This window comes from Montipora capricornis, chromosome 10 (genome assembly GCF_036669925.1).
Source record: "Montipora capricornis isolate CH-2021 chromosome 10, ASM3666992v2, whole genome shotgun sequence".
NCBI lineage: Eukaryota > Metazoa > Cnidaria > Anthozoa > Scleractinia > Acroporidae > Montipora > Montipora capricornis.
Window position 1 is genome coordinate 56,233,709 of NC_090892.1, and position 15,000 is coordinate 56,248,708.

General features: G+C 38.9%; 1 protein-coding gene and 1 pseudogene across 2 annotated transcripts in view; both read right to left on the reverse strand.

The window, feature by feature from the left end:
• Window positions 1-285, reverse strand: part of LOC138021750 (uncharacterized) — a 20,243-nt gene extending 19,958 nt beyond the window's left edge. For both annotated transcript variants that reach the window (XM_068868742.1, XM_068868741.1), the window contains exon 1: window positions 1-285. This exon is cut by the window's left edge and continues 1,152 nt beyond it. In XM_068868742.1, coding sequence (XP_068724843.1) covers window positions 1-265 — 265 coding nt within the window. In that variant the 5' untranslated portion in view covers window positions 266-285.
• Window positions 286-3,277: 2,992 nt separating this feature from the next.
• Window positions 3,278-15,000, reverse strand: part of LOC138021058 (uncharacterized) — a 26,989-nt pseudogene continuing 15,266 nt past the window's right edge.

Below are 15,000 nucleotides of genomic sequence, written 5' to 3' on the forward strand. Positions count from 1 at the left end.
CCACAATTTCTACCAACTGCTTGCAAAACAGGTTGGATGGAAGCCTCTGTATGTCGTTGTTATCACAATGGGTGATGTGACGGCATGAAGGGCAACTCAACTCTCCATTGCGTTGTTTTCGCAGCCATGCTTCCAGGCAGTTCTTACAGAATGTGTGAAGACATTTCAATATTTTCGGTTCGTTGGCCTCACTGAATTGTTCCTGGCATACAGAACATTCAAGTTCCTTCTTGATATCGTCGAAGAAGGATTTACTACGAGCCATGACATTCGACCAAAGGTAAAACGAAATTTATGCACACAGGAAAAAGAAATGAAATTGATTATTCCACCCACATTCGTACTGAGGATCTCTCGGTTTGAATCTTGCGAGACTCACGCAGTTCATGTGCAACCAGCTTCAGGGTTTTTGTGAGTGGCAGTGGCACAGACAAATTCCGGCCATTTGTGAAAATACAAAAATAACCAGCTCCAGAAATTTACTGAAATTTCAGCAAAACCGTAAGTCTACATTTGCTGGTATGGATTTACTGTCAATAAAGGCATATGTCAATCCAAGATTTAATTACCTCAAAAAGCCTTACCTGCAACAAACGTACTTCAAGCTTTGTTGATCATATTTACATGCTAATTTGCCCTATAGAAATATCAGTTGTTATTATTATTATTTTATTATTATTATTGTTATTGTTATTGTTATTATTATTATTATTATTATTATTATTATTATTATTATTACTATTATTATTATTATTATTTTCCCAAAATGTTTGGGTAAATGGTTCGTCCTAAACCGCTAAAAGATAACGCATGGTTCTTACTTAAGGGATAAGCAGAAGGCTAAACGTTAACTTATGACGAGCACATACGTCAAGCAAGCTCAACAAAGGCAAGCACAGTAATATTGGAAGAGACCTGGGACATCTGTTCTCAATGGTGAACAAGTTTCTAATGATCATCCAATCATTTAGTTTACTTCACTTCCGTTCCCTCTCGGAAAAGAAACAAGCACAGGGTCAGAAATGAGGAGTGATTACGATTTTTTTCACGCTTTTCCCGCGTCCATTCCAAAACGACTTTTCTTTTGCTTATAATTACGACAACGACGGTGACAATAGCGATAAACAAACAAGCAAAATATAAACAAATAAATAATAGCAATACAATGACATTAACTATCTTTATGCGAGTGCCCTCATCGTCGCACAAGTGGAAAACTAGGCGTTAAAGTATAAAACAGGTCAAACCGAAATTCGTTTAGGGACAAACAATTATGCAAAATATATTTACACTAAATTAACCTTTTACTTGTTAAACTGCCTAAAAAGGTTGCTTCTGGATTATTCTCATTAAACGAATTAGACCTCTTATTCCAGCAGAGACACTGCATTTCATCTCCAAAGCTTTGCCACCGGCAGCTCCATTCCATTACTGAAGCATTGTCTGGGGAAACTGCTGTAAACCACCATCACACAAACAGCAAAAACTCCACAACTGTGGTGACCGTATTTGAACTTCGTCTTGTTGTGACTCAGATTCTGGATATAATATACTGCAGTAATTAGGTTGGAAGGAGTTAGCTTCTTAGCGTCAAATTCAGAAGTGTCAATGGTATTCAAAGTGCATAAATGAACTGACTCCTAAATATCTAAGCTCCATGTTTGCTACGCGAAACGAGTCAGGGATACCTTAAGGGTCTCTATCAACAAATTAGCGGTTCTGTTATCAGGAGTAAACTATTTGAAAAGAGCTTTAGTTTAAGTGCTGCAACTCTCTGGAACAGCCTACCCTGCAACCTTAGGCATTCCCTCAATGTCAAGAAAATTGGGCACTTGTAAGTTAAACCTTCATTTTGGATAAGTAAGATAAACGACATTCATACAAAATATCTATTTCTCAGTGTTCTTAGTTTTAAGGTAGAATTGCTATAAATATCTTTAGAGCTTTCTGCATGTAACTTTTATCAATTTTATATGTTAAGTTTGGTTCATGCGAGCAACGAAAAGCAACGCAATTGCAAGCGCAAATGCAAAGAAAATAATACACGTGCCAGTATCAACAACTCTGAGGCAATTGCAAAAGCAAACGCATGCGCCAACGCACGAAACATGATGACAAAAATTTTATTTTCTATAGCACTTGCTTTTGTGCATAAGTTCACTTTCGAACTCACTCGTGTGAAAAGAGGCAAGGCAAACGCAAGATAAAAAAAAAATAAAAAAAAAACACAGTTTTCATCGGTTCCATCGCACCACGGCGCGGTTCAAAGCAAGATGGAAGATTGACTTCACTCAAAGTTTTCTCTTTCTGTGTTCATAACTGACTGGATCATGTTCGCTAAATACGTTCAATAATACATGATGTACAGGACAATAAGGTGTATTGCTGCCCACAAGGCCTACTAGGTGTAGTACAGATTTAACGAAGTTCCATGCACTTACGCGTTACAAAACATGAAGTCGTCATTCTTGTATAATCCGTGACATCTGGCTACACCCCTTTACAATAAAACTATTGTTAGACTACAGCAATCATCCATACCAATCTTTCCTGTTTTTCTTGTTTTAACAGCCTCATGTAATTTCTTCCGAGCCTGTAATCTTTCTCAACACCGATTCATAAAATCTAGGTTTAAATTGTCAGACTACAACTTTATTTACAAGAACTTGTTGGGAGCAACTAAAACCTCAGTATGTCTAACAGCCGGTCAAAGCAAAAAGGACAGTGAATTGATTCCGCGCGAACCTACTCGGACCAGCTCACTCCTCGTGATTCCGCGCACAATTCTCTTCGTGCCAAATTTCTCTCTACTACCCTCACACTTCGACTGGCTGCCGCACACGCCATAAAAATCAATTTTTGAACACACAGGATACTCGAGGGTTGAAGAATGTATGACCGTCCCCATTCTTTGTGCAAACCGGCTACATTCTGTCGGAATGACTGAGAATCGGGGCAAATGGTGTTCAAAAATGAAGGAAAATCTAAATTTTTATTTTTCGCCGGGGTACGATTTCTACGGTGGACCCTCTCAAAAAGAACCGATCCAACATTTTTCTGGCAGGGCTTTTGACTTTAAACACCCTTGCACCATAAGGATAACAGGCCGCGAAAAATTAAGCTAGCCAACATTGACTAAAAATGATACAAGTACAGCAAACTCGCGCAGGCTCTTGGTTACATGAAAAAGCACACTCAATCGCGCACTATCAACACCAATCATCTAAAGAAGCAACAACAATGACATATATATATTTAGTTGCAAGTTTCTCTTCAATCAGTGGATTCCTTTGTCAGCCAACTCTTCTTTTACTCGCCGCAGGTAATCAGGATCGGGATATCCAAACCTTCAACAACAACAAAAAAGTTTTTTTTGCTTTCGCAACATTATCAATTCTTACCCAAGTACAAAGCTCTCAAGCTTTCTGACCTACTATCCATACTTCATTCAATGAATGAGTGCGTGCCTTATTTTCAATCATTTTACTGGAAATGTAACTACTGATGGCAAAGGTGTAAATAGAACAGTGCGAAATATGACGTACTAGTTGCTTTGCATCCAGGCAAGGGTAAGCTGAAAACAAAATACGAGTTCCCAACAGGTATCAAACATGAGACCTTCGGTGAAGCCTCAAGAACTTTTCATGGATGTAGTGTATCCCATTGATGTTTTGGAGGCCGGGGATTCGATGTACTACTGCCAACGACTCTGATTTACTTTTCAGTTGTCCCTATACCCGTCACCAAGCAACAAACACATCATTTTACTAGCACTGGCTCATTCTCATAAATATGCTTTAAAGATGCCGTTAAATGGGGAATATCACTGTAGTGCTATTTTAGCTGTGATATTCAACCTAAAGAAATCTTTTTTGTACTAATGGAGACAACGGAAAGCATTTCCTACTGTCTGCAGCTAAGGATAAAGAGGATGGAAATGGGTTAAAACTTGAAAAAATTGGCCTTGCAGTCTTCTCAGCTTGGAAAGATCGGCGAACTTTTCATTTGGATAACTTTTCGTATTTCATTTGGTGTCTTCTCCTTGGGTGTCAGTTAGTGTGACTCAAGGGAAGTTAAAGGTCCAGTTTTGACCTAATGAAATAACAAGACTGCTGTCACGGGTGTCCCAGTTTTAAAACCTGAGTCAACGCGGATTTCAATTTTCTTGCTTGCGTGCGATCGAAATCAGATACTCCAATTAAGCGTAATTGAGGAAAGAACAATGATTGATGGGTTTACGGCATTCACTAACCTCTCGGATACAGCCTGAGTGCCAGCAAGCCGGGTTGATTAATCACAGCCATTGCCACCAAAAACTGCCGTCCTTTTTTCACAGCAACTAAATTAGCAATATTAAGCAGTTACGAGTCGTTTAAATATTCTTACCCATAGGGCCCTCCATGCGTTGTAGTCTTGTGATGAATATCGTTCCAAGTTATTTCATTTTGAAGCCCAGATGTGGTACCGACAGTAAACACCAACCGCGCGTCAAAGGCCCTCATCAGGAGCTGCAACACCTCTCGTCCTTCTCGCGTATCCGGGAGATATGCCTGGCGATTTGTGCCGCCATAATATTGGCCTGGATTTGGATGTTCGATGCCTTGAATACCATAAGCAAAACTATAATCTATGATGATGGTTCCATATCCTGCAAATACGGAACGGAAAGAAAATAGCATATATATTTACTTTATGCCTTTCTCCCCTCCCCCAGGCTAGGACCTTGTAAGCTAGTGGGCCTCATGCCCGCGCTCGTTTGCTGGGCACTACAATAAAAACAGACAATCCCAGATGGAGTGAAATGGCTAAGGGCAAAGGCCGAAAGCCGATTTAATCATTCAAACTTTCTTGAATTTATTACAAAAAATAATTGCTCTATAAAATGTGTTGAGCCCAGTAAAGGTGAGGGCACGAAACGCCAAATAAACTAAACAAGATACCCTAAGGGAAAAGCAGGACAAGGGGAGGAGGAGGGATGTAAAAACGAAGTGTGATCCAGCGAGGAAAAACAAGAATGAATGAATGTATGCCTGCTTTGTAGCCTGGCTAAAAGTCATCACGAGTGGGGGGGGGGCTCAATACACTGAGGCAACCAAACCCCCTGTCCAGGCCCCGCCTCGTGTCCTATGCTATTACATAACAAAAACTGCTGCATAACAAGTTAAAGCATGTGCATTTCATGTTGCACAGTAGAAATTAACTGAATTCCTCGGGAAGGAAGACAAAAATTCTATTCGCATAGCAAATAATCTCTTTAATATAACACGTAGCATTTCCTGGGGTTGGATGATTTCTCACAACGCGATGAGTGGGATATCGCCAAACTATTGTAGTTTTATGGCAAAATGACTGCCGTAATTCAATTTGCCCCCAAAACAGAGTGTGTGATTATCACTCTAAATTAGCTTCAAGTTTATATGACCTAGCACAAGTGCTCTACTAATTGAAGAGAAGACAAATCTAGGGATCTACATTCGCAGTCGTCCGGTCGTCCTAGGCAACCCGTCCGGACGAGTATAAATAACTCCAAAGGTCGTCTGTTAGAAGAGTGAAGTTTTAATAAATGTCTTTTCATAAATGCCCTCAAATGTTATAATACAGAAAGTACTTTCGTTCTGATCGCTTTTTGTTAATGGAAACTTCCAGAAAATAAGGAATAAACATGCAGCTTTCGTCAGCAATGAAATATCAAGTTTGGGCGACAGGTCTCAAAAACCGCTGATTGGCTAAGGTTGCCTTTCAAGGACGCGTGCGCAAGACGGTAACCACTGACTTATTGTTCACTGGCGAAAAACATGGCTGCCATCCATCGGGTGTTTATCCGATCTCCGTCGATAAAAAAAAAGACCTTTTTCAGGCCAGTAAAACGGACGAATGTTTTGACTGCATAGTGCGTTTTTATGCCAGCGAGATTCTCTTTTTAGCTGTGGGCCACCGTACTTTTTAGCCAACAGTGCTACGAGGGAAATTTCTTTAACAATTTCAAGGTCAACGCGAGTCCAAGGTTGCTGTGACAGTGTTTGAGTGGAAATTTGTTTGTGGAGCTTACCGGCTAATGGAGTACCATCTTGATTTCAATTCATGCGTTTATCTTTTAAAAAGTGGAGCAAAAAATATATCACTAAATTTCCAAATGGTTTCTCTTTCGACTAAATATTTGCACACTGTTTCCGCGGGGGCTCGCATCTAGCAGAAAATATTAAGGTTTTTGCATTTTTCTTCAAAATTAAGTTGTTAAAATGGCCATTCAAGTGGTCCATGGAGGCTAATTTATTAAGACGGAGGAAAAAAAAAGAAATGCATGACGTCCCTGAAAAGTTAGAAATGTATTTCAGTCGTTCAAAGATAAATTTTAAAGTGAATTTAGCACCAATGTTATACATAACATGCCATATAAGTACCTCACATTGGGTACACTAGAAGAAAACCTTTTAGTTGCATTATATTTTGCTATAGTCATTTCAAGCAAATACCAATCGTTTGCTCCCCTCCAAATTATAGAAATAAACATAGATTAGGTTAACTCTGAATAGCCAAAACAACAATACTGGTATTCCAAGTTGAAAATTTGATTCAGAAATCCAGCTCACTAGCAGGGGGGATTTTACTGTAACAAAATATTACTACAGCTAATAATACACTTTCAACACATTGTAGTGGGTTAATGTGACAACAAAAATAATTAATCAAGAATTGGTTTTATCTTCCAGCAATAAAACAGCAGGAGGATATAAAATTAGGTATCTTCAAAGTTTAGAAAACTTGTTGAAGGTGATTCAGTGCTATTATCCAAAACAAATTTCATGCTGGCCTACTAAATACTTCCAGTGCAATAGATTATTTAACCTCTCTTTGTGGACTATGGTTGCAACACAGTGGTTTCAATAATTTAAATCCCCTTCCATTAGATTTAACTTTTAGAAAACTCCATAACTTCATATATATGTAATAATTGTTCAAAGTCATCGAGAAAAAGCATACAAAGCTACATTTGAAAGGGGCGTAATCCCACGTTGGAGTTTTCTGGAGAAGTCTTTCACAGAAATAACTGCTGTTACCTTTCCATATGGAAAAATATATTTCAACATTAGGTGCAATGAATTTTTAGCAATTGCTTTAAAGAGTACTAATCATTCCTACCATTTCCAAGGATGAATAAATTAAAGTTGAATGCAGTAAGTGTAAGAAGTAAAAAAAAGTGGCATTTTTTTTCAAACTGTAATCTATTTCCATTCTTGATTTAGTCCCTGGATAGTATTAAACAATGGTGGTAAAGTAAACAAACTGCCCCAAGGGGGGCTCCCTTACAAATATGACAGGGGTTCTTTTTGTTCCTTTTTGGAGAAAAAAATGTGGATTTGTACTGCTTATGATGCTGAGACCAAACAGCTGGCGGAGTTGCTGCAGTACATTTAAGGCTATCAATCTGAAAAATGACTGGAACTGTAAGACAATTTGGTTTCATTTTTACTGATAATGACGTCTGATTTAAAAGCACAACACGCCTTGATTAGCTCTGCTATCTGCGGGTTGTGCAGGATTGTCATTGTATTTTCTTCAACTAATAATAAAATGAATGAATGAATGAATGAATGAATGAATGAATGAATAAGTAACAGTTATTTGCCAGTCATTTCTCACTTTAGAACTGGTTCCTCTAAGGGGTCAGATTTCTTTAGCCTACGTCCACAAAACAAGGTTCTGTTACTTTTACGGGTTGTTTTAAAAAAAAAATCCAATAAGTGGCCTGCCATTTTTATAGGGAAAACCCCTCCTGAGCAAACTGCATCCTCATGTTTGGATTCCCATTGATTTAATGACTTTAACATTGAATTTAATTGACATTGACATTGACTTAGACATTTAATGACAATATATACTCAAATACCATTATAGTCTTTATAGTTTACTCCTCGAGCCACCAGCTTCAACTTTGATACTTTGTTCTAAAAGCCAAAGCAACGCAAAGCAAAGCATGGTGGAGGTGATGATTAATCACTTGCTTTGGTTCAAATGAAGAAAAAAAAAGTCAAACTAACAATAGCACTTTAACCCTTTCACCCGTAAACCGGCCATACTTAGCATTTTACTCTGTCTAACACCAGACGATTTTACTTGTCAATGGGGAATCCCCAGGAGTCAATGGGTTAAAAGTAACACTCAGAAATAATAATGCAAATACAACTGAGGCTGTTTTGCCTTATCTACAAGACAAGACAACAATATCCTTTATTCAAACACAATCAATATTGAAGCAATAATACATGCTTGTGGGGTCATGTGCTAACTATAATAAAGATACACTACAGGAAATAAAAGCTTAAAACTAACTATGTGACAGACATAGGATATCTACACATAAGGGATAAGAAAAATAAATCAATTGCTAACCTAAGATCTTATTGCAAAAACACCAAAAGGTAACGGTTGATTGACAAGTTCCTTGTGCAAAATGGTAGAGCATGTTTGAAGTCCATCAGGACCAAGATGAGAAGTTATGATAAAAACTCTAAACATATTTTTTACCAAAATTATTTTACTGCCATCAAACCCAATGATACCTTATGCATGGGACACTGTTTCTAGCTGCAGCTCCAAATCACATAATATATTAATAAATTTTGCCATCTAAGAAAAGAACAAACATGTGGGGTGTAACCAAAAAAAGTCCAAGGCAATAATGCTTCTTTTCAGCCTTTTCAGGAAAAACTATCCACTGTCAACCATACTTGACTCAAAACAGATTCCTTGATCCAACAACACATGACAGTCCCCCCAAAACCAAAATTACATCATTAATGCTTCCAGAAAACAACAGTCTAAAAAAAAAAGATTTGCAAAACAGTCACGAACCTGAATCTATAGAGATCTATATATATCTGTACCTACACTTCTGTTCTTCCAAACATTATTTTAACTAACATGGATTTTGATTTTGATTTTAAACTCAAATTAATTGCAAATCCATAACTTGGTAACTACTTGAACGCAAGGATCGTTGAGTTGTGACTGCTAAAAAGTACAATAACTTAGACATTCACCAGAAAAGGGAATATAAATGACCTTAAAATCGAACTTAAGACGAATCCAGTTTATTTTCACATCAAAAGAGAGCAGCGTACAAAGATAAATGGACGATATTAAAGCATTTCTTAACGTGAAATTACAATCATGATGGAGCTATAACGCTAGACGAACGCTAAGCGGAAAAACAAAATTGTAAATTATTACTCACAAATTAGTTTGCGAAGTCATATTTTGCACACGATCCGACTTAGTCTCGTCGCTCTCGCCATTATATGAACTTCATGCAGTCGCTCCTTTCGGTTTAAATCCACAACAACACCTTTAGCAAGTGTTTTCTCAAGACCATTGGAACGAAAAAAAAGTCATTTTTGATATTTTCTTGTGGAAAAAGCAACGTAAACGTAGTCCACATCTCAAGCTTAACAAACCATGGGCAGCTTTAACAAACGAGAAAAACAGAGTCCGGTTCATCTTCCACTAGCAGCGAACATTTACACGAGAAGGAATCAGATAAGGGACAATATCTTGTGGATAACAACCGCCGATCTCTCTAAACTTCGTACAGAGGTAAACTAGAAACGTCGAAGGCGCAACTCAACCGATTATTAAAATTTGAACGAACGTACGAGCGGCCTGGTGAGAGGTTAAAGTACGTGGGGAAATCTCATTTGTCGTCCGCCATTTTGAAACATTGATGGCGGGAAATAAGTGAGCATGCTCAGTGGTTTTTGAGACCTGTCAGTTTGGGCACCATCTTTGACCACAAGGTATTTTCCATGAAACGATTGCAGGCTCAATAGTCATGTATCTCACCGAGTCTCTCACCGATGGCATGGGAAGGCATGGTTGTTAGAAAGTCGGTTAGCAAAAAGTAAAGGGAGACTCGTGGTCTCAGCTCATTTTGTGGCGTTAGTTGCAAGGTGTTTCGCCTCCTCCGGCAAAAAGGAAAACAAGTGGAGCAGAACCTGCTGCTTACGAACAGGAAAACACAAAATCTTGGTAGCATATTCGGGACGACACTAGACAGGAGCGTCTAAAGTTTGGGTCGTTAAATCGTAATATTCATATACGTTTTGCAGTGGTAAATATGCCCCAATTTCTGACGAGAGTGTAAAATAAAACGCGAATGCTCAAGTTACAAGTAATTTTATCAACCATTCAGTCTATACTTCCGCATTTTGTCTGGGTAACCCAAAATTTGTCCGGGCAAGTATATCATAAGAGGTACTTGCCCGGTTGACGGCTTCGATAAAAAATGAGTATGGATCCCTGTTAATCGAATCGAATCAAATTAAAGAGCATCAGTTCAACTATTGGTCTTTTATGAGAGTAGAAAACGGGAGAACTTAGAGAAAAACCTCTCAGGGAACAGTAGATAACCAACAAAGGAAACAGACATATGTCGTCGACTTTCCAGGGGCTGGTTTTCCGGCAGGTGAAATGCGTACCTTCCGAGAAGTTAAAACAATAGATAATTACAGATACGCGGATTCCCTTCACCAGAACACCAACCTCAGGCACAGAGCGACGCTGACAAATCTACGACTTAGTAATCAAAGGCTGGCAATAGAAACGGGGCGTTATGCAAGACCATGTAGGAAGCCCTTGTAGAAAAAGAAGCGGAAGATAAGAAACACTTTTTAATTTTTTTGTCCTTTTTATCATTATCCCGTTTAAATATTTATATAATCAGTTTAAAATTCCCAACGCAAAAATGCCGAAACAAGATTAATCTTTGATGCTGTTCGACCCTTGTACTAAAAGGGAACAGCTGCAGAAAACAATTGAAAAATAGATTTTTAACTCATTTTACCTAGGTTTAATACGCACTCAGATGGATTGAAGAAACTTTTTTTGGAGCCTAAATTAAGCCTAGAGAAAAATTAGGGTCAGGTTAGGATTAGTTTTGGTTATTATACATAGATGTTAATTGACCAATCACAGAAAAGTAAATAATGAAAAGAAATGGTTGGGTTGAGTATGTTCGTCGTTGTAGTGTAGTTGTGAAGACACAGAACTACAGATCTGGAGGGTGCGATTTCGAGTACCGGTAAGTGTATTGCATAGTTTTTGTTTCTTTACTATGCTGTATTAGTATAAATACACAGGTGATTATACAAAATCGCGCGCTCTCATTGGCTCGCTATCTCGGATTATCAGCCGATAATCACCTCGACGGACAAAATGGCTGCCAGTAGTCGTTTTGCCACTGTAAGTGAATATAATTTCGCGTTGAAATGTTTTTTTTTCTCTTTTTTGAAATAATCACCTGTGTATTTATACTAAAAAAAATTATTCGCCTCAGGCTCAGTGATTATCGGTGAATATTCACCGAGACGAAGTCGAGGTGAATATTCACCGATAATCACTGAGCCTTCGGCGAAGTGTTGTTAAATGTTGAGACTAAATAAATAAGTGTATGAATAAGATGATACCAAAGATTAAAAAGATGTGTTGAGATGCGTAAGACAGAGCGGCTTGAGGAACGAAGGTACAAGTGTCCTTTTTAGAGGGGCTTTAAGCTAAGTTGAGTGCATAAGTCAACCTACAAACTTGGACAAAATTGTTGAGAAAACTCTGCTTTTGGACTAAACTCCGCTCACAAGTATGAAACAGAAGCTCTCTTTTTGCCCCCACCCCCCCCCCCCCCCCCTGATCAATGTTGCTAGACGAAACAAAGCATGTCGAGCCTGGGCTTATCAACATTGGTTGTAGAGGGGAGGGGGATGGCTAATAATGTGCGATATTGAGGACGTAGTGCGCAAAATAACCCCTGGTTTTAATATTCTCAACCCTTTTTGTCCAAGATTGTAGGTAAAATGCAGATCACGAATTTAACCTAGGTTAGAACGGATTCAACCTTAGAACGGATTTTACCTGAAACATGGACACTTGTTGCGCACATTCAAGGCTTTGTAGAATTATCAGAATTCAAGGGATTTTCAGGCACCTTCCATATCAAGAATTTGATAGGTAGCAGTGGATAAACGGAATCAACTTTAGTGGCTTAAAATTCACCTTCGTAACCCGGAAGACTTTGTCTGCTAACTCGGCTGGTCATCACTCCCGGGGGCTGATTTCCCTTTAGAACATCTTGAGGCTTTTGGCACACTGGACACTTGTTGCGGACATTCAATGCTGTTTCGATGCATGCTGAACAGAATACGTGCTTACACTTCAGAGAGCGTGGGCATTCTAAGGAATGATCATCTGTCAATTACATAGAAATTTTAGTTCCCAATAAGTCATTTAAAAACCACCATAACTTGAAGACAAACGCAAACATTTCGAACTTTGCGGAAACAATTATTTACACTAATCCACTGCTCTGCAATGGATCAAGTTTATGTCTGTGCGATCGTACCCAATCTGTCATTATTGAGCAATCTCATTCGACTCAACGTGATTTGTTTGGGGTACCGCAAGGTTCTGTCTTGGGGCCTCTGTTATACCTTTTATATACATCTCCAGCCTCCGAGGTTATCAACCGTTATATGTCAAATTACAATCTATGCGCAGATGACACACACCTCTATCTGGCCTTTAAGGCTCAAGGCATAAATAGCGTTAGTAAATATGAACACATCACTCCTTCATTAGTTCTCAAACTCTCTTGATTTACGGATGCACCCCGCGTCTAGAACCAAAACCTATGGTGACAGGGCTTTTGCTGTATGTGCTCCAAAGATTTGGAATACTATACCTCTAGATGTACGCAAATCAAAGTCGGTTTCATTATTTAAAAAGACACGTAAGACCTCCCTTTTTTTTAAATTTATTAAGAGTAACTCTAAGTTTAGTGTACTAGTTTTTAAATAAATTAATGAACTAATCTACTCATTTCTCTTTATTTATTTTTATTCATTATTTTCTTATTTTATTTTAATTTCTTTTATTGCTATCTTAGAATTGTGAAGCACCTCTAGGAAATATTAGTGGATGCGTCCGCTATATAAGTGTACAATTATTATTATTATTATTATCATCATCATCATCATTATTATTATTATTATTGTTAATTAAGGTTTCTAGTCGTATATTGAAGCATGCATTCCCTTATGAGAAAATTTTGTCCACACAAGAAACACACATTAAAAAAGCCCTGGACGTCAATTGACGCTGAAGGCTGGAAACCACTGCAAATTCTCGACATCTGAGACGTTCTACAGGATGTTAATCGTATAGTCAGTGCCGCGAACAAATGTGCTCGATTCCTTATTTTTCAGCAAACGCATTTGTCACCCAACTTTGAGGCAACTTTTTTCGTCATACACACGAACACAACCTAGTAAAATGTAACACATAAATCTGCTAGTTTGAAGGGAAAGGGGGCGCTTTAGGTATAGTAATAATTTCTATCTATCTTTGAAAACAGTGCTGGTTGCGGGAATCAGAGTATTTAAAGTTGTCAAATTAAACTTGTCAAATTATCCTTGTCGTTAATTTTAAAAGAGACGATGGCTGCCTGGCCCCTGGTTAGCTAGTAATAAATTTAATTTTTTAATGAAGCTAATTGTAAATTGTAACCTCCTATTGTAATGTATTGGTACCAATAAACATTGCCGTTGTTGTTGCTGTTGTTGTTGTTGTTGTTGTTGCTGTTGTTGATAAAGACAAGTATAATTAATCCATTGACTGCTGAGAGTGAGACTTATTATAACAGATTTTATTTGTCAACTGGAGGGGGGGGGGGGGGGCGTCCGAGGGCGCCTGAAGAGTCAATGGATTAACTTCAGTCAAAACATTATGTTCCCTCCATTAAGCCTTTTTTGAGATATAAGATATCGATGGACAACAGTTCAATTTAGTTGTTCTGTAAGCGAATATTCTTTGCTTGCCAAACCCGTTCCCTTGATCAGCAGCTGAATTATTCTTACTTGGGCATGATTTGTACAGCTCAGCTCAAGCACGATAGCACGGACACAATAAACTTACCTTCTTCCTCACTGCCCCTCTTCCCTCCCGAAGCAGCAGGTTGCTTGGTTCGTTGCGGTCTAGCATCACTATCTGCCGTATTTCTTTGTGATGCGTTGCTGTAGGAACCGCCTGGAGGTGAGGTGTGGCCGCGGGCACTCAAAGGGTAATTGTGTACTGTAGATGAAGACGTCGGACCAAGAGAATAATGAGTTAACGGCTGACTGGCATCGTTACCAAGTGGATTTATCTTCGATGCGCTTCCAGAGAAATCACTCTGAGATGAGGACTGACCAAAGGCGCTATTCTTGTCATCAGGAGAATAGGAACTCTGCTCCGATGGTGAATGCGTTTCGCCGTTCCTAGAGTTATTTGTCTTGCGGTTTCTACCACGTTCTGACCTTGAAAGACTTGATTTGGAACTGTCACCCCCAGCTCGAGATAAGAAAGAAGTAGAGGAGCCTCCCTCCAACGTTGGCTTCACCGAGTCATCCCGAAATCTCATTTCCAATTCCTTGCTAAAAGCAAGCACTGAGGATTCGTCGTTGTTCACAAATCTGATGTCAGTGATCGTTTTTGTCTGAGGGTTTCCCAGTCTGATAAACTCATCAACGGCATCACACATCACGTTAGCGCAAACTTCTTTTGACATTCCACAATTGCCGGAACCAATGGCTGGCAATGCTATGGAGGTCATGTTTAGTTTTTGAGCTTCGGAGAGACTGCTAAGGCAAGCGCGACGAACACAGGACGAAACATCGAGAATCCGCGAGCTGAAACATTGCGGAATCGTGTGATAACGTTGCGGAAACACAACGTCTAGCACGTGATTCCGGTAACGGATACAAGACGTTTATTCATGATTCCGTCACTGCGGTTACGGCGGAACCGGACCACTTTTCGGCCATTTCCGTCACGTTTCCAATGAAGGAAACTCTTGTTTCCGTTCGGCGTATAATTATGAAACAGGCTGCGGATACACGAAGAAACGTTTGAAAAACTAATTGATTTTGCAATTCCATCAACGTAATCTGAACGTACTTGGATTGAAACGTAGCG